General features: G+C 41.0%; 1 protein-coding gene across 1 annotated transcript in view; it reads left to right on the top strand.

The window, feature by feature from the left end:
• Positions 1-20226, top strand: part of LOC306821196 (UPF0606 protein KIAA1549L-like) — a 64885-nt gene that overhangs the window by 8486 nt on the left and 36173 nt on the right. The window contains exon 2 of the mRNA XM_079339472.1: positions 18010-18381. Coding sequence (XP_079195598.1) covers positions 18010-18381 — 372 coding nt within the window. The remainder of the gene's footprint in view (positions 1-18009; positions 18382-20226) is intronic.

Consider the following 20226-nt stretch of genomic DNA (forward strand, 5'->3'; position numbering starts at 1 on the left):
AGAAAAATGTGCTCCCTGTAACACAGTTTGAAGATGAGAAGTTGTGATGAGGGTCCGCAACAGTGAAACTGTAACTTGAACTGTGTTCAAGGACCATTCTTTCCTTCTTATAAAGTTTGTGTATATATTTCAGAAAAGATAGTATAGAATTGTTTTACTTCTCTAACTTTCCTGTTCACTACATAGTGCACCTTTAAAGTGAACGTTAACCTGTATTTAGTTACTTTTGGCCACTAGGGGGCAGACAGACAAACTGCACTAACACATTGGGTGGACTTGGATCGCTCCTCCGAGCTCCTTTCACTGTCCTCTTTATCTTAACCCCGGGGAAAACATCATGAGGTTAAGCAAAGATGTTAAGAGAATTCATAAAAGACTTAGGGAACGACGTCGCTCTGCCGTGGTAAAACTACAATTTTAAACCCCCTGACAGTGGATTTTAAAAACTGTTTTTTTAAATACCAACAAGTTATTATGTTGCTTAAATTGTGATGATGTTCGGGTTCTGTTTGGGTTCGCATTCTTTTCATATTTGCTTCTGCATGTGTCACATATAAATCAAATATGAAATAAAAAACTAATAGTCGTTAATGTTGCACTCCGTTATATACTTTACTTTATTGTGCAAAAGTGTGAAAACTACAAGTGCTACACAGAACAAAACAAAGCATAAATCCAACTTAGCGTAGGACAGTAAAGGTTTAAAACACAGACGTCGGCGGGACATAAACAGGTTTAACCAACAAAGACAAAACAATAACAAAACAATCATCAAAGAATCAGAAAAACAGAAGATAACAGAATTTCCTTTCGTTGACCTTGAGAGGGAGTCAAGAGAATTGAGAAGAAGTTTTTAAATATTCGTTTACGTATGGTGTTTGTGTTGCTGTGTGAAAGGTCATTGGAGGAGGTTTGTTGCTGTTTTGGTTGTTGCAGTAGGAGTATCATCGAAACTTAACATCTTTCAGGAGACAGACAGTTTAATGTGTGTGTGTGTGTGTGTGTGTGTGTGTGTGTTTATGATTATGTAGGAGTTGTTGTTAGAATTTGGTTTCCAGTCATTTGTTGCACTGTTGTTGTTGCTGTAGGTTTAGTGGATTCATGGGACAGAAAACACACTCGGCTGCAGACATTGTTTACATAAATAGATGTCGTTGTTGTACATTTAATCTGAAGATAATTAGATGGCTTTATTTTTGACAGGCTGTTTATAATCTCCTGATTAGACCTCTGCAAAGACCCTTAAAAAACGTCAACCTTTGTGCACATTTCAGTGAAACATGCAAGTTAGAAAATGACACGCTGCTAATCTACTTCTTCCTTTTACAGGGATTTGTCCGTCGGCTTAAAAAAAGGACAATTGTCTGTAGTTGTAAAAAGCTGAACAGTTCAGTAGAGCTGTGAGATTAGTGGATCGTTCTTTGCTTTTTGTGCTTGAAACTCTCTCACACTACATGTAATCACCTGAGTCAGGACAGGAAGTGCTGGATGAATGGCATATTGTTGATCTGACCTCTTTTTATCACTCTGAGAATTGTTCCCGTCCACGACAATCAAAGCGTTTACACGTTGTCATGTAAATGTGAGTATGACCTTCTTTTCTATGCTCTAATTGGATTGCATAGAAATTGGGGCGAGGCTGGGATAAACCATTGTCTATTATATTAGAGACATATCATGATGAATGTACTATTTCATCCTTTCGAAAAAATCATTTAAATAGATTCAATGACGTCATCAAGAATTCAGCCTCACAGCTGATTCAGCACACGTAGTGACCCCCATGCAGCCCGAGACGGAGACAGGTTGTTTTTGGTGTAGTACGGCTCGAAGACATCAGCGGCCCCACTCGCAGTCTGTGCTGAAGCCTTTGATTTTAAATCTGGGTGACATCACAGATCCAGGGACTCTCTCGCTCTCTCGTTTCTTGGCGTTTGGTGGAGCAGGTTGAGAGGGGAGGCAGCGATGACAGCGTCAGTGAAGCATCAAGAGGAGCAGGGAGGGCTAAGCTGCGCTCAGAGAGCATTAAAGGAAATGTTCAACAGTTTTGGAAGCCTATCTTATTAATCAGTAATCAAGCTGTCTTAGGGCTTTCAAAAAATGTTCTTCTGACAGAATTAAGAAGCCGGTCTGCGTGCTTTTACTCTAATCGCAGTTGGAGGTAATTTAAATCACTGAATCACAAGCTAACATAGGGTAACAAAGCTGATGACTGAATGTAAGGATGCATTTTCATCATGTACAGTGCCCCTTTCTAAAAGTCAGAAATGACCCCTTCCACACACACACACACTCACGCACACACACACCTACACGTACACACACCATACATTAAGATTCAATCTCTTTCATAGACACTCATGGCTCTGTAGCGTGTAGCTTTTGCTTGATTTATGCCCTAACCTTGATCTCAAGTCCCCTCCAAAGTCTTGAAATGAGACGCTGTTCCCAACAGACTCATCCATTATTTCTCAGATAATCCTCGTGTGTGTATCAGCTGCGTCGGGAGAATTAACCCTTTACTGTATGAACACACAAACTCACTCACACCTTTAAAGACCCCACAGCTCATATACAACTATAGCACATGTCTGTATAAGCTCCAGAGTTCATTTCATGCTTCTCATTACAGTGTCTCCTCAGCGACTGTCCCGTCTGTGCGTGTGGGTCGGGTGTCACATCTCGCCTCTCTCAGCACTTTGTAACCTGCTGCAGCAACATGAGGGTTCTGAAATTATGAAGCTGCTGTGTCTGATCTTTATTTATTTTTGTACTGATTTATTGCACAGGAGGCTTAGAGCTTAGCTATTCAATTACAGCAATGAATGCCTCTGTTTTTTTTTTTTATCGACCAACCCAACCAAAAATCTTTTTACTGCTCCAGTCAGAGATCTGTAGTTCAGAGTGTGTGTGTTTCTGTGGAGGACGTGAAGGTCAAACGTGTGTCCACAGGATTAGATCATGGTACCTCATGATATATACGTACATCTCGGTAATGACATTGTCATCGAGGAGACCGGCCTCTCCTTGACAGCGGACGTCATCTTGAGTCACGGATTAAGCTGTGCGTGCAGAACGCAGTCATGATGGGAAGTGCAAATGAGAAGACTGGCAGGAGATCATATTCAAAAGGAAGAAGGACAAAAAACCCGTTCAGCTTTAGGTCGATGGGAAGAGACAGACACACTTTAGAGTTGAAGAGGTGGATTCAAACAAGAGGAGAAAAACTTTAGCTTTTAGATTTTCCCTCGCACATTTGAAAGCTTTTTCAGAGAAAAGGAGAACGAGGCATACGTGTTTCTGAATGAAATTGATAAAATATGGACATAACTAAACTGCAAACAAACAAGGACTAAAATTAAGAGGCAGCACATGTTGTAACAAAAAACAAACACCACAAAATCAAATTTTTATTTGCCCATGTTCCTCAAAGACCTTTAAGCCTTTTTATTCCTCCCATTTCTATGGACCTGCAGAGGCCTGTGAGAAAAAGGTGGCACATCAACTTTATGTGTACTGATGTGTCCTGTTTCATAATAGGCTACTTCCACTTCCTGGTGGGTCCTGTGGGGACGTAAATCCTCTTAAAAGTATCTGTCTGACCGTCCTAAAACTAATGCAGATCAAATCTGCAGCAGCACATTGAGCCACGACTGTGAGAGGATATTAAATCTTGATTGAAAATCTAAAAGGGCACAAGTAAGGGTTTGTATTTAATTATACATTTTTTGGGCCAAAAAAAAGTCCTAATTGAACGATAGCAGATGGCCTCGAGTGAACTTTGATACTTCGAACAGTTTGCATCATTTTCCTTCCAAGTCCTGAACGATGTCAGTGTAACGAGCCCCATGCATACAAGAGGACACGTTTCTATTACTTTTAAAAATGTTCTCCCCACTCTGCTCGTAACATTTCCCATAATAGTCTGGGAGAGCTTGTTCTGAATTATATATTGAATATATTATACTGGTGAACTTTGAGTCTCTGTCCAAGAGTTGACTCAGAGAATCACTCAGAGAAAGTCTTCTTGTAGGTTGTTCTTTTTTTTTTACCTGCTTCTTTATATGAACCCTCATAGAGTAAATGAAGACGCTTTCACCAGTGAAGAAGAGGAGAGCGGACTATTTAGTGAAGAACTTAAATGGTAGTAAAACAAACCTCAGAGGACATGAAGCTCTTTTTGGTGAATTGTCTGTTTGCAACATTGACCTTCGGCTTTGTACGGTGTATTTGGTTTCTTTGGTCATTTAATGCTGATAGTGAGCACGTGTGAACAAAACAGAGTACAGCTGTAGGTTTAATGCTTTTCCAGTGAAGCAGGTTGACGCTGTAGACAAGATGTGAAAGTGTTGTTGAGACTGCAGGTGTGTGGACCGCTTAGATTGTAAAGTGATCAGAGCTTGTGTTTTGACGTGTGTGTTGAACTTCTTAAATCTTCTGTAGCCTTTGACCTCATCTGTCCAGACGCATGTCAGATTCTCCAAAAGCTCTTCCAATTTGAAATGCAAGAACCCCTAAAAGGACTAAAGTCAGGACAGCTCGAGTCTGGAAAGGTTGTCATAGCTGTTAACTCTTGAGAAGGAGTAAACATTATAGACTTGTGTTGAAGATGAGACAGAAAAAAAGAGAATCCTGGAAGATTTTAATCAGTTTATGCCGATCAAAGAAAACCAAATCATAAAAGATCCAAAATGCATTATACTCCTGTTTCAAACCATCGACTACATCATCTTTACTACTTCAGCAAAATAAAGCAAACCCTCGGTCAGTCTGGCCTCCTTCAGTTCACTGCCTGTCTCAGATATTCACAATCAGCAGCTGGAAGCAGAGGAGCTTCAAATGTTCATCGTTACCTCGAATGCCACTGCAGCTGCTGCAGATGTCGAATCACAAGTTGTTTTAACGTAAGATAAGACGTTAGATAATCAGAACTTTATTAATCCTGAAGGTAACGGTTTATAATTATTTTTATTTTTCACCACAGTCAGATGCTAAAGCTCACAAGTCATTTAAATTGTATTCTAATGTTCAACATGGCCGTTTACAGATTCCAATTTACTGCATCTTTAATAAGGTGAAGCACTTCACAGACCTGCATCACATTGAAGGCCCAACACATCTCATCTTATCTTTAGACTCTTTTTACTGAGGTTTAAAATTGTGGCAGGAAATGTTGATTTGTTCCTTATTGTGCAGCCTTCATTTTTATTGCAACCCTCGAGAATAGTTAAAAATATGAGCCCATGAAACCAATAATCTTAAACACTGCAGCTTGATAGGAAACGTAAGAAGTAAAGAATCTGTGCGATGTGAGTGACTGTCTATCTAAAGCTATCTTTGCCCTGGTGCTGATATCTTCCAAACAAACACGCTCATTAAAGACATGAATGCAGCATCTTTCACTGCCATACCGATGACAGGAGCTGCAGTGTGTCACAGCTTTGTTGCCCCGCAGTGTCGTGTTGAACTGAGGATGTAGCGAGGCCTTTGTTTGAGAGCTCATCCATCTCGCTGCCTGCTGCAGGAGGTGCTGATCTCCGTGTTTGTTTTGACTGTGTGCACTGTGCAGTGCCAACCTACGATGTGCGATGGCTGTGAGGTGAAGCATGAACAGTGTTGAGGCTCAAACCTGTTTGACCTTGTATTCAGTAAACGACATAAAGTAGTCATGACTTGTTTTTACTATCACCTGCATGTGTGCATGTGTACGACTTCCTGTGTTCTTCTTCTTCTTCTGTGCGTGCCCTTAAGAGAGGTGGTGTGATGTTTAATGTTTTCCAGGGGAGCGATCAGCCTGACTCTTCCTCCTGCAGAGAAACAGTGAAGACAGCAGATTGTGTTGAACTGCATGAACAAGTTATAAGCTTTTTTAATATTTCTCGCCAACACTTGCAGAACATAATCAGTGGTCATTTTATTGAATAGTGGCTCCCAGTGTGTGGGCTCCATGCGCTTTCGGAGAAGTGAGAGCTGGAGCAGCAGGTTATTAATTTTAGAGCCAAAGGACTCACTACATTAAACTTTATGACGGCGGGTAGCGAGATTATTGGAGTTGGAATGAAAATGCAACTTTTCTTAATGGATTAGAAACCAGATTATGATGAAATGTTGATGCAAAGGTACTCTAAAGCCTTTCATTTGCAATCTTTGTAACACATGTCGAACAATTGTGGTTTGGATTGCCTTTCTATCAACCAGGTTAATCTGCTACCTGTACTGCAGACAGTGCTGTGAGTATGGAAAACTATGGAATTAGCATGCCATGTACTGGACCAACTACGAATGGATGTCTCTCCATGTTAGGTGAGAGATCAGCACATTACATTACACAATAACACCCTGATATTATACAGTATAGTGATAGGCCAATGTGTTCAAGTTATGTTGACTAACTGCTTTAATCTTTAGCTTTATGTTTCTTCATGATCTGCCTGATGTTCTCTTGATGAATCATTAAGGGGTTATGATGTTAAAAGTGTGAAATTGTATCAGAGAATTATTTCTAAATCATTTGTCTTAGCAACCTACGGTCTTGAAATATGAATCAATGCAGACTTGCAAATACAGTGCAGTTTGTTGAGTGTCTGCTTGAGGCTATCTCCAGGAAGACTGGAAGACACATGACTGGATCAAAAAAATCAGTTTTAATAGGATAGATTAACTTTTTTACCGCCTGGTACATAAAACAAAATACTGTATGTCTAATAGTTGTTTTCCTCACTGGCACACTCTCGTGGTATCAATTATTTTAAAACGGCTGTTTTGATTTGTGTTATCTCGTTAGGAACATGGCTGACATGATTGACAGGTGGGCACGATGTACTGTAAAGGTGTGTCAGCAGGCTTAGAACCCGCCTCAGCTCCAGCTCTCAGCCTGTCGTCAGGTTGACTGAAAGCTAGGCTCAGACAGGATTTCCAGCATGACGGCTGCTGCCGATGAGAGACGATGGATGACGTCACTCAGACTTCGTCCATTAATATTTACAGTCTTTGGTCTTTTTCCAGTCAGCAGTGAACGGCACAAATATGGTCGTTTTAGCTTTGTGTTGTCGATTATGAACGTTATTCCAAGGTCATTTAACAAATAGCATCACTTGTTATTGACACAGTGATTATTCAAATCTATTTCAGATTATATCCAGAAACTCAGCTCTAAACACCATCTCAGGTGAAACATGAGCACCTCCTCTTGTGTCCTGCTGCTTGCACTGACGCCGTTGTGATTGCATTGCATACATTTTGACATTCTTGTGCTTGACTCGAGTGTGGATTTCAGAGGGGATCCTACAGGCTTAACAGGCTTATCCCACCTTGTTATCCGTCATTGTCCTCCCCTTCTCTCCATCCTCCTCTTGCCTTGGCTAACCTCTGCGGCACTGAAGCCAGCAAACAGTCACAGGTTCAGTATCTTTTTGTAAAGTTATGACTGCTCAGGAGCTCATTATTGGAGGAGTTTGCAGAATAATTATCATTCGTTATATTTTGTTCACCACGATTTAGCTTTTTCCTTTGAAACACTGAAAAAAGAAAATTCGCCCCTGAACATGTATGATAAGAATCATAACCATGCAAATGGGATGAAATGAGCTGCTCCCCATCCTGCATGTTTGATCTAGGTCAAACGTAAGAATGTTTTCCTTTATTAATTATTGCAGAAAGTAATTGAACAACTGCTGCAATATGTCTTTGCTGTGTCACTTTAGGCTTGTCGTCGTATTTCGTATGCTGTTCATTTACCGCTGGTGTAATTTAGTTTGACATGTGAGGCGTGATTTATGTATCGCTGCGACACAATCAGTCATTTTATTCACCCTGTCTTTATTTTTAAATAACGTTAATTTCAACAATCAAGTAGTCAAGAAGTCAGGTGTTGATATAAAACATGCAAACTTAAAGTAAATGGGGCTGATTAGTATAATTGTGTTTTAACAATTTGATGTGTCTGCATTTAAATGATCTTCTTTGACAATTGAGCTTTCACCAAAGTTGTACAAAAAAAAATGTTTTGCACAATAACAGCTCACTGAATAATGACTCGTCGTTATTCATTATTAGTATTGTTATTATTATGCTTTCGTTGTTCTCCATGCTCAACAAAAGCAGTCACATAGGAATGTAATGGAAGGGCAACAGGTCATTTCCAACAGAACTAACTGAAATGTATCAAAAAGGTGGGGTTTCTATTCCTATAAGTAGCACCTGCAGGTTGTACATCTTATTATTACTTTGTCATGTGCACATTTTGAAAAGGTCCCATCATGTACATTTAAGGGTGTTGCTATGGCAATATTAAGACGTGACATCGTGGGCATTGTGCAGCAGGAGAAAAGGGGACATGTAAGTCGGTCACTTGGCAGGATGAGCTTTGACTACCTCTTTAGTCTCTCTGATGGCCCAATTAAAACATCTGCAGCAAAGCCTTTTCCAGCAGTGATAACAATTCTTATGTTAGGTCTGGTTTTCCACCGCTGTCTGTCACAGGTGAGCAAGCAGCAGCTACTTTACCTGTCCCTGTGATGTATTGGCCTGTCTTTAACCGACTGCAGAGGTCATTCTGGAGGGACAGAGAAATACTTTTGTGAAATTTGAGTGATGGTTTTATTGTAGTGCTGTACTATGTGAGGCTTGCTCGAAGGTTAACCTTTTATAGCTTTTTATCCAATTCATTTCTGCCCCCTCTTAATGATTTCCTACACTGAAGGACTCTGTTGTCTGGATGAAATCAATCAGGTCGCAAGTGGATTTGTAGTGATTGCCATTATGTGTGTGACGGACACAAAGAAACACAAGAGTCTAGACCCAAAAACAAACAAAGAGAGCATGTATAGAAAAAGGAAATCCTGTGAAAAACAGTGCCTGCCATCCAGAAGAACAACACACACACAATGGCTTAGAACAGATCCTTCAAAAGTTAAAGTCGATGGAAAAAAATCTAAATTAAAAAAAAATCTAGTATTTTTATGTACTTTTCACTAGCTATTAGCATCTCCCTGAAGAACATATTGAATCCAAACATAAGAAGAAAAGTCATGAACCACTGCGCCTATATTTCTACACTTTCATTATTTCTGTTCAGCATACACTCATCTATCATGACTCAATATTTAGACAGATGCTGCAGAATAGAAAGCGACTGCCATCATTAGCTTCCCCTGGTTGTATAGATCAAACAATAATAAAACCTAATTGCAGACAGTGAAACAAAGTCATTTCAATCTTTTTGAAAAACTCGAAGATCCTCCACATTTCAATGATGTTGTTTTCGATGACATGAAACGAAGCTTTACATCCGTGGTGACTCACACAAATGTGATGATATAATATCCCTGATATTTAAGAATTTTACTGGATTCCTTTTTCCAAAACATTTTCAAAGCTGAACTCTTTACAGTTTTTTGGGGGGGTTTATTTACGAGGTTGCTTTCATCACCTTACCTTTCTTTGCTGGTGCATTGCAGCACATCTTCCTGAGGTGCCCGCACCTGTAGATCAGTCGACTAATGTGAAACTATTGGCATAACTGTGTATTGAGTCACCAAGTTGTATCCTTGGGGGACCTTTACATCCACAAAAACAGATTCATGTTGTTAGCAGGGGTATAAAAAAAACTCCACAGGGAGCTGCCGAGCCTGTTTGTTATTCTGCCTGTCTGTGAGAAAAAAAAGCGCCCCCTTTATTCAATCAATGAATGTGCTGAAATGAATCAGAGCAGATACATAACTCAAGCGAGACGTATGCAGTCCTATCAGCGGCCACGTCACTATCTGATGCCCTTCTTTGATCACTACCTGTCCTCTCTCACAGTCTGCCACGTCAAACGGCTTTGTAATCCCCCGACCCATCACAGCCCCAGCATGCAGCTAAACTCCTCCACTGCCTGAGCTCATGTGCACGGCTCAGGAGATGTCCACGGGCCTCAGTTTGATGTATTTTGTGTGAGGTTAAAGCAGGACAAGGCCATTTATCAGGCATATCTTAAGATTTACTAAACGTCCTCACCTATAGCTCAAATATTAATCATATTTTTCATGCTGCACTGTATTTGTACGACCAAAAGAATATAACATTTGACATGAAAACACCAAACACAAACGTTATCCTTAGGTTTCATTTGTATGATGCTCCCATGCCAAGCCAGTGCGTGTATTTACTTTTGCTTTTATCTCTACCTCCGGCACACACTCTCTGCTTTCAGCCTTGACAGCTGACAGGATGGTGTTGCCTCTAGGTAAGGTGCTGAAGTCAAATAGGGCTTACTTTTGGTGGTTTTAATGGGACTGTGATTGCCTGCAGTGCCTGACTGAGCTGTCTGACTCCCAGTCATCGCGTCTGTCTGTGAGCGAGTTTCATCTGATCGCTCCATGAATCAAAGGAATATTTCACCCTAAAAATATTCTTTCAGTTTTATATACCATGAATCTGTAATGATCTGTGCTTTTCATGTGTTATCTTGTGATGAAACTCACCAGATTTCTCTCAACATATCCAATTAGCATAAGTCAATGTGGATGTGGGGCAGTAACTTCGTACCTCGGCGTAGATCTTTAAAGTTGTTTGGGAAAGCTTAATAATACTGTGGCACGTTGCTCTACAGCTAAAGTGATACTCAGGTCTACAGTCAACAAGCATGCAGATTTAATTAGACCAATATTTTCTACTTCTTCCTTCTTGTCCAGATAAGAAAAAGATCACAGAGTTGTGAATGGTGGATATATCCCCAAGGACCTGTAACAGCCCTGAAACACCGAGAACACCATCGGTCCTTGTCCCTGTAGTTGGACCGTCAGCGATTGAGCGTCGCCCAAGTTCTTGCGGCGTGTGGCTCTGTCGCTACCCTTTGCTCCCTGTCTGCCTTTTTTTCAGCCGATTCCACATGTTCAATCGGCGTTGGCCGTCTCCAGCGCAGTAGGGATCTCTCTGATTGGCTCAGGGAAACAGGAGAGCAAGTACACGAGAAGAAAAAGGGAAGTGCCTCTTCTGTGCTTATTCCACTAATAAAAGACCAAGGGCTGACAACGCCAGTGCCATTTTCAACTTTTTATCAGACATTATTCTCGATCAGAAGAACCTGCATTACGAGTGGTGAGCGACGAGTGGTCTCCTTGTATTATAACAAGGTTTTATTTAGAAAATCATCGTGACAGGATGTGAACGATGCAAACAAACTGTTTTTGGCAACAAATAACAAAGAAACAGAAAATGGAAGCAGGACCCTGGTGCTCTAATGGTGACTTCATTTTCCAGCAGATATTTGATTTGTTGTGCTGCTGTTTTAGACTCTTACAGAGATTTTATAACAATCTATATGTTTACTGGAGCTTAAAGATTTGAGCCAACACGATGGCCAGAGGTACAACCACTTATATAAAGAGGTTAAATGTTTTTTTTTTAATGCTTTTTGCCTGTATTGAATCGGACAGTTGAATGAGTAGAAAACCAGGGAGAGAAAGTGGATGATGGAAAAGAGGCTGGACTCCAACCCGGGCCGCCCGCTTGAAGAACTATATCCTCCACACATGGAATAGGATCACTGTTAACCATCTCTACTTATAACTACTGAATTGTGTGAAGGATTCTGTAACTTGGTGGGTTTTTTCTCAGTGTATTTTTTCTTTACATGTTAAGTAAAAGGGTAAATCTAATCTAACCTCTATCCTGTCCAAGAGTGAAGCAGCACAGTGTGTTTGACTTCTCTGCATATGAAGCTAATGTGCTGCTGTCTATCCAGTGTTTGCACTGATTGAGCCAACCAGCCTTTAGAATCCCCAAAAAGTCTGTGCTTCTTCAAAGCTTTCATCAAAGCTACAAAAACATGCTAAATTTATTTAGTGTGTTCAGCGCTAGAAATGATATTTCAAACTGCCTGGAGAGTTTTACGCTCAGATTTATTTATCAGCATCTTCAGGGTTTTCTTTGTTCTTTGGACGTTTCAGTATCGAGTGTAGAGGATTAGTGCGGGCCTGTTTCTGTCAGAGAGAGAATAGGAGTAAAATGAAAACAATGCTTTTGACCGACTCTAAAGGTCATTCATGCTTTAACACCATATTTATTCCTTGTACTTTTCTAACTCTGCTTATATAATAGTTGAGATGTGATGGTTTATTTTACAGCCCTTGTAGCTGACATGCTCCTGAATCGTTTCATTGTTTATGTGCTAACCTTGAACAAATACAATTCCCATTAATGTTTCATAGTCTCACTAAATATAGACAGTAAATCTTAATGGACGGAGCCTGAGTGATGTCACCGTCTGTTCCTGCAGGAGGCTCTGCAGGATCATCTGCAGCAGCCGCCATGCTGGAAATCCTGACTTTAAGTCAACCTAACGACAGGCGGAGAGCTGGAGCCTCCTGACAAACCGTCAACCTGTCAATCATATCAGCGACACGCCTAACAATGAACAACACGTGTCGTTCATAAAATCCAAACAGGTTTGTGCTCACGAGGACGCAAACTGATCACACCAATATTGTCTGAATCAGGCTGTAAACATGTTCATCATTTATGCTGTACTTGACTCTCGGCTGTGGTGTGAATGTGACTTCTGGGGATCTTGAAGTACGTATGCGTTTAGCACAGTTTTTGAGAGTATTTGCCAGTTGATCTTTCAGTTTTGTTTGCATCAAAATCAGCAACTTACTGGAGCTCAGAGAGACAATAATTGGGGGCAGTTAGAGGACAGGACTGAAAGAATGAGTTTTACTGATAAGCCTGTTTTCGTGTGATTTTTGAGAGAGACAGTGATTAGAAATATGAAGACAATACTGGCAGAGAGACCTTACAGAGTGGGACAGAGATGTGCACACTTTTTTTACTCTTTCGCCCATTTGATTGCACATTTATAGATTGTTTCTGTGTATATATAATTATTTTGTTACCATATTTGTGGGTGCAGTTTTGTTCTTTTTAACATCCTAAACATCATACAGCACTTCTGTAGTGTTGAATATGTTAACATCAAACTATATTCCTCTATCCTGGAAGAGGTTTTCTGCTATAGGCAGAGCTGTGTCCATATTCTTTGTTCATTGCAACACCTTCATTTTTAAATTTACATCATGAGGCCTACAAATCAAGTTTGGCTGCAGTTTGTCCGTTTGGAGCCAATAAGGTTTGAGCTAGCAGATATATGATCTGTGATATGACGATGAAAGGCATTTGTCCTCTGTCACCTTCCAAAACGCTCGCTAAAAGCCCTGAATAATGGCTCTCTGGTGTGTTAACTGAGCCATTGCCTGCAGAGGAGAACAAAGAGACACTTGATAAGAACATAATCCTAATGTACCCCTATGTATAGAGATACAGAAAGAGCACGGCTGCCAGGCTCTTAAGTTCAATGAACTGGTTATTTTTAGTTACCAGACTTTTTTATGCAAACTTACAACAAATCTCTCCCGTCGTATTTATTCTTCATGTCCTCACTAGTTCAAGCTGAAGGACAAGGACAGTGCAAAACAACGTGGGTGAGAAATAACAGGAGTGGACAGAGTGCAACAACATAAGCCATGACTACAGCGTCCTGAGCTGTGTCAAGACAGAAGTCAGAGTGTTGATGTGTCGTGTTGGAACAGATGAGCGTCAGTGAGTAAGCGGACTTTTATGTGATTCACTGAGAGAAAAGGGAAGAGAAAGAAAGATGCTTACTTTCTCCCGAGTAAGAGTAACGCTCCAAGCTGTTTTTTTCCCTTCAGGTATTTGTTTTCTATCATTTTATCAATGAAACAAGAAAGACTGCTTTGATGTGGAAGCTGTTAGGAGTGCACTTTGGATGATAGCTTTAATACAAGAGAGTTATTAAGAAGAGAGCTCCCGGTGCACTAAGTGCATTCCTTAACCAAGGATAGAAAATCTCCAAAATGTCTTCAGTGTTTATGTAAGACTTTTTCTTCCACCTGCTCTCGGAAATATGTGCGATACGATGCAATACACTTTATTTGTCCCCTGAGAGAAATTTGGACTCAAAGTGCTGCCAAACATTTAGCGCTCAAATCATAAAATAGAAACAATAGAAAAACCACACGCACATATAAACAAAAAGGCACAGACCATACTGTATATATTGTACATTACCCATATAGCAAAAACACAGCATGAGAGATGAAATAACAAAGGTAAAGAAATAAAAAACGCATACAGGGACACCAAACAAACGAGTTCTTTAAGCGCTTCACTTTACACCAGGGGGAATTTAAACCTTTTTGGAAAGGTGTAAACGTTGACTCTTTGTCTGGAGAGATAAACAAGTGAATGAGTGAACATCTCCTCTAATGCCCTGTACACGCCTCTACGTAGTGTCAGGGTTAAGTGTCCGCTGGACTGTGTTCCAGACAGCTGATGCGTTTCATAGCCTGCTGTGCTGTTTAGAGAAAAAAATCAAAATGCTGGCATCCATACTGCAACCACAGCAGTGCACCTCCATCGTCCTCCTCCAGCCCTGCACAGACATGATGCCTCCACATAGGGACAGGAAACTCAGGGTTTGTGCATTAAAGATACAAATGCAATCAAACTTCACTCCCCCCAGACTTCTTTCCTCCTCGCCACTGAAGCTCTCGTTTATAATTTTACACATCAACAATAGCTCAGAGCATTTTTAAAGCCGCTGCCTCCATAAACAGTCATGAGGAATTTGTGAGGCTTTCCTCCTCAGAAGCATTTGACCAGACCTCTGAAATGTGTTTCTCTTCTCCCAGGCTTCATTCCACCTCACTGTTGAATTATCCTCTCTTGTTTACCATTTTCCGCACATGAGAGAACAAAAACAGCTCAAAGCGAAAGAGGAGCAGTGTATAATGGTGTGGAGCAGCGGGAGACCCAGCAGTGTCATGTCTGTGTCCTGGTAGCTCAAAGATAGTGACGGCTGTAAGGGGGGGGGGGGGGGGGGGGGGGGGGATTTGTGTGGAGTTAAGGTCTGTGGTGTGTGTGAGCTGGTTGCAGATGGTTTGGAGGCAAATCAGAATCACTAGCTCTCTCTTGAGTAAAGAAATATATACCAAGATGTTATGAAGCACACATACTCGGAGTATCAATTTCTTCCATGCATTATCTCATTGTGATTGAACTCATATTTTCTGCAAATTAAAAAACTAAATAAAAAAATATCTAACTCTAAGATGTGCTTAATGTTTGCTGCACGATCCTTGTATACGTGTCCTTAAAGGGATACTTCACCCATTTGCATGAAGCTGTGTATCATTAAATGGGTGAAGTATCCCTTTAAACTCCGCCTTGTTTCCAGCAAAGTTCTGTGGATTTGAACGATCAATTTGTGGCTGCACTACTCAAGTGTGAAATAAAGAGCGATCCCTCGGCGTGTCACTGAGGTTTAGCAGGCTGAAGAAGGTGTTGGTTTAAGCTTTTGCTTGCGCAGCAGCAGTTAATCATCATTTTCACAATCCATTAATCTCACAGTTCTTAAAATGTCCAAAACGGCGACCCCAATGTCCTCTCAACCCACGGTTACCTTTTCAAAAATCTTTGTCCAAACAGAAAGCTTATAAAACAACACACTTTTAATTTATGGTGCATAGAAATAAAATACAAATAAATGTTTGACACTTAAAGGCAGGATTGGCAGTTTTTGAAAACTAGCGATGTTTTTTTGTTGTTTATTGTTTGTTTCGCTTTCTCATTCAATGCAACCAAGTAAACAACTTTCCTATTATAGTAAACAGTTGTGTTAATCTGGTTAAAGACTTAGTAGTGTGAGGGAATATAAAGATTGTTTCATTTTATTGTAAAAGTCCTGCAGACGTGGAGAAAGATTTCCTCTTTTACCAAACTGCTGCACATACTCTTTTTTTCTTTTTCGCTCACTTTGCAGTCCACCTTTTCTCTCCGTTTCTATCACTAGTCCTTTTATCTGCACACCTTGTCCTCTGTTGTCCATTGTTAAAATCCTCCCATATGCTCCGCACAGTCTGAGCAGGTGGCAAACCGCGGGTGGGCTCCACACCTCTCTTCATCCTGGCCTTAATCCCAGGCACCCAAATTCATGTATCTGCTGGGCGCGCTAAGAAGGAGGGAAGGGGTCCAGAAAGTTCTCTTATATTTCAATGACAAGGCGGTTTGACTGACTGACCTTTTAGTGGCCTTGAAGCAAACGTATCCTTTGTTGTCTGGAACCTCTTCTGTTAAAAACTGGCACACATTTTTCTTCCTCCCACTCATTGTTTTATGTATCGACATTTTTAAATGGCTGGTTTAAAAACTGCAGCGTAGCAATTTCATTAATCACATATAAGCTCATTAGAGAAATAATTGGAGAACAGAATCATATATGCAGAATTATACAGCACAATTCACATCTTCAAAAAAATTCTGCTGGTTAATGATATTCAGAGATTCATCTGAAAACAAATTATTAAAAGCATTCATGCAATTTTCTGCGGTGTTGGTGACATTAAGGAATACATACTGGGTTAGTGACCTGATAGTGTTACTGGATAGGTGTTCAATCCTATTACAGTTCTCACGTAAGGTCAGAAAAATATCTGAAGATGGAAAATGTGTGCAGATAGCTTTAAAGAGCCAGCTGTGTGAGCGCAGAGCGCCTTAGGCTAACCGTGCTGTGTGTAATTCAGAAAACACGGACTCAAGGGCCCGCTGTAATTTCCACAGTATGAGCTGGACAAATCTCAGAATGATACGCTTCATGTTCAAAGTGTGTTTTCATTTTAGTAAGCTACGAGGGCAGTAAAGAAGAAAATATGAGTGGCGATCCTTCTACTGTATATGAAAACAAAACATTCCCCCTGAAACTCAGTTCCTCTCCTGCACGCTGAAGCAGGATGAACTACAGCAGGAGAAACATGCTGAGGGGGTGGAAGGTGTGACAGGACTGCAGAGCTTTAGAAATGGATAAAAGAACCCCTATATGGATGTGTTAGGGATGTGTGGAGAATAAAAGCAGAGGACAGGACTTGAATTGATGAAAGACAACTTCCCCTGGTGCATTAATAATATCTCGATCATTTAAAGGCTACTTGAACGTAAACATGCACACAGGAGCTCTTCCTCCTGCAGCATTATTTCTGCACAGGCTCCAAACACTGCAACATGACTCCATTGTCTGCTTTTCAAAGTGGACGTTATCTTGGCCAAACTTTTGCACACAGCTACCATCTCTTGAATAATTCTATTTGTTCCACTTAGAAGATTTTCTCTTCTCGCTCTCTTTTGGGAATACATAAAAGTGTTCTGTCTATAACTATCAGAAAACAAACAAACTGTGAATAGCTTTTGAGGTTTGTTTTGTCACCTCAGCACAGGTAAAAATGTTTACCACTAAATGGTGAATCATGCGGTTGTCCTTGAAAGTCATTTAATCGTTTGACAGCTTATTTTAAAAACCTGACAAACCTGAGCCAAACGCAAACGTGTACTGTTGGAATGAGGTTTCTCAAATGGCAGTGTGCCATACCTGGCTTTTTATAATGGCTTCATCTGTCATGTTTACAGACCGTAATTTTATGCCGACATGCAGGCTAAATAAATATGCACACCGTTTAGACCGTGAGATTTTTCATGTTGCCTGTTAATAGGACAGAGACAACATGTCATCTGAGACTTTTTTTGTGTTTTGTTTGCCTAATAAATCAGTTCAGAGTCATTCATAGAACAGCTCTTGTGTTGCCAGGTTGTGGAAAAAAATTGGCTGGTGTATCTCTTCCTCTAATGATCCTCCTTTTTGTTTTGAAATAGCTTTGAAGAAGACCCCCTAATGGGGATTTGACCATTTAACTTTTGGAAGAGCGCTGCAGAGAGTCTGAGCCCAAATGCATTTTATTCACATTTCACCAACATTCAGAGCATCAAATGTTGTACATTATTGTAAAAAAAAAAAAAAAATCTCTTTAACTCAAATAAGCAAACTAATAGTAATACAAACAAGTTGTGTTCCTTATAGGAACATTTTAAAAGATTCATTTGAAAAAAGCTACAGCTGTAAGTAATGTTCATGCATTTATTCTCAATCTATCTTTTTGCTTGTTTTTATTTATTGTACAGAAAAACCCACCTATGATGCCTCTGGCTCTTCATCTTTACCAAGCGACCCTGTGGTCACAGCTGCTTCTGCACATCCATTGGCTGACTTGTCCGTGGCAGAGGAGGTGCCTTTCTCACTCGTTCATTCGGATGGTGACACCGAGTCTGAGGTGGAAAGCTTATCAGGGCAGCCTGCCTTTTCTTCTGTCTTAACTGTCATGGCAGGAACTGTCAAACATCCAGTGAGCCTTGATCAAAGTCAGACCTCGCCGACTATCACCAGGGTTGACCCCAAAACCACCCAATGGCCTTCACATAGTTCCAGCAAGGGCTCAGACGTGTCCTCCTTTTCCTCGTCGTCTGCGGGAGAAAGGGCCTTTCCTGCCAGCTCAGGTTTGACTTCTAAAATGTTTCACCGACATGCCAAATCACCTCAGGCAGTTAACATGGCATCAAGTGCCTCGAGCCATTTACATGTGTCTATGATGAATAGAAAACTGAAAGTGCCATTGTCTTCATCAACAGTATCAGCTCTTCCATTTTCATCATCAGGTCTGTCCACTTCCACTGTGTTATCATCCGCACCGTCTCCATTTTCCACTTCTGCTGGATGGACAAACCAGCCAGCTTCAATTCAAGCACAAAGGTCTTTATCCAGCCCTGCCCATCAAACAGAGACAGCAACATTATCACCAGCAGGGTCTCTGGGCTGGACAGACAGCCTAACACCCAAACCGCCCACCACTCAGTCAGTGGTTGACCTACCAGCTATTAGCACAACAACCATACCATCATACTTGTTGAGTAAAACCAGCAATGAAAAGAGCAATAAAGTGACGAGACGCTTGTTCAGTTCATCAGCAGAAACAATCCATGGTGTGAGTGACACATACACAAGGAGTGCAGGCACAAAAGATTCCAAGACACCAGCAGCCAGAAATAATACGTCATACACCAGTCCTAACCATGAACACAAGCTAGATGTTTTGAATGGACCCACTCAAAGCCCAAATATGAACTCTATATTAAGCACATCATTTCTTTTTCATCCAGAGACTCGAGCCGTTCAAATGCAACACGGAGCTTTACAAAGTCTCAGATCGCCGTCTGCTGATCATAAAGGCTATTCAGCTGCCAGCCGAGTCGCAGAGCAGATGTTAAGTCCAACAGCATATGCAGGAAAGAAAGAAAACATAGCAGCAGTGGGTCAGAAAATTGAGAGAGATGCAATCACGTCGCCTCTCAGTTCACATGATGTAAATCCGACTGCGTTCCCAGAAGTGTCTTTCAGAAGCACCGGATCATTTCTTGCAGGTTTCTCCCAGTCTGTGCTCGGTAAAACATCTCTCACTGAAATGGCAATCACTAAGCTAACAAATATCCACTCTGGCATGGTGTCCTCAGAGTATGCATCTAATCCTGCTGATTTACTGATGGCAGCAGGTCACGGCAGCCCTAGAGATCCTGCCATCAATATAGATTACGGCCTGGGAGACAGAGCAGGAGCAGAACTCAAATCTATTACCACTCCAGCTCACCTGAATAACTCACTTTCACCCAGACAGACGAGGTCGGAGCTCACCACTGGTTCCATCCTCAGTTTGATTATCAGAAAAGGAACGAGCTCCTCCACATTTGTGTCAGATCCACTTGATTTGCAGAGTAATAGTGGCAGAAATGTAGAAGATTTTGTAACTCAATCGGGGTCTCCAATGGGCATGACTCAGGAGCTTAGAGGAAGGACGACACCAAGCGTTACATTTTTATCCAGCGACAGAAAAAAATTCTTTGGTTCAATTCCTGCAAGCCTGGGAAAGGATGTGCCTGACAAAACCATGAACAACAGTCTCACTCCCGCTCAGCCCTCACATTTATTGCCCTTGTTTCTCAGCTACAGAGCAAACCACAACAAAACTGTTCATACGAGCCCGTCTGCTCGTAGTCCGGCTAATTTTACAGACCAACCAAGAGCCACAATATCACTCCCAGTTACCCCTTCACAAAGACCTTTTCAAACAAGATCTTTACTAAACCTTCCCAACAAAATACACGATCCAAATAAGTCTCACCAGACGACTGAAACGTTTTCTTATATCAAAGAATCTCAACAAGCTGGAGTCAGTTCACCTCCAACTTTAGAGTTTGAAATAAATGCAGGAAACATTAAAACATCTCCAGCCTCAGATGTTCACATGACATACAAAGAGATATCTGTTGTGCCCTTCACTCCAATCAGAC

Source organism: Symphodus melops (genome assembly GCF_947650265.1).
Source record: "Symphodus melops genome assembly, chromosome: 3".
Lineage (NCBI taxonomy): Eukaryota > Metazoa > Chordata > Actinopteri > Labriformes > Labridae > Symphodus > Symphodus melops.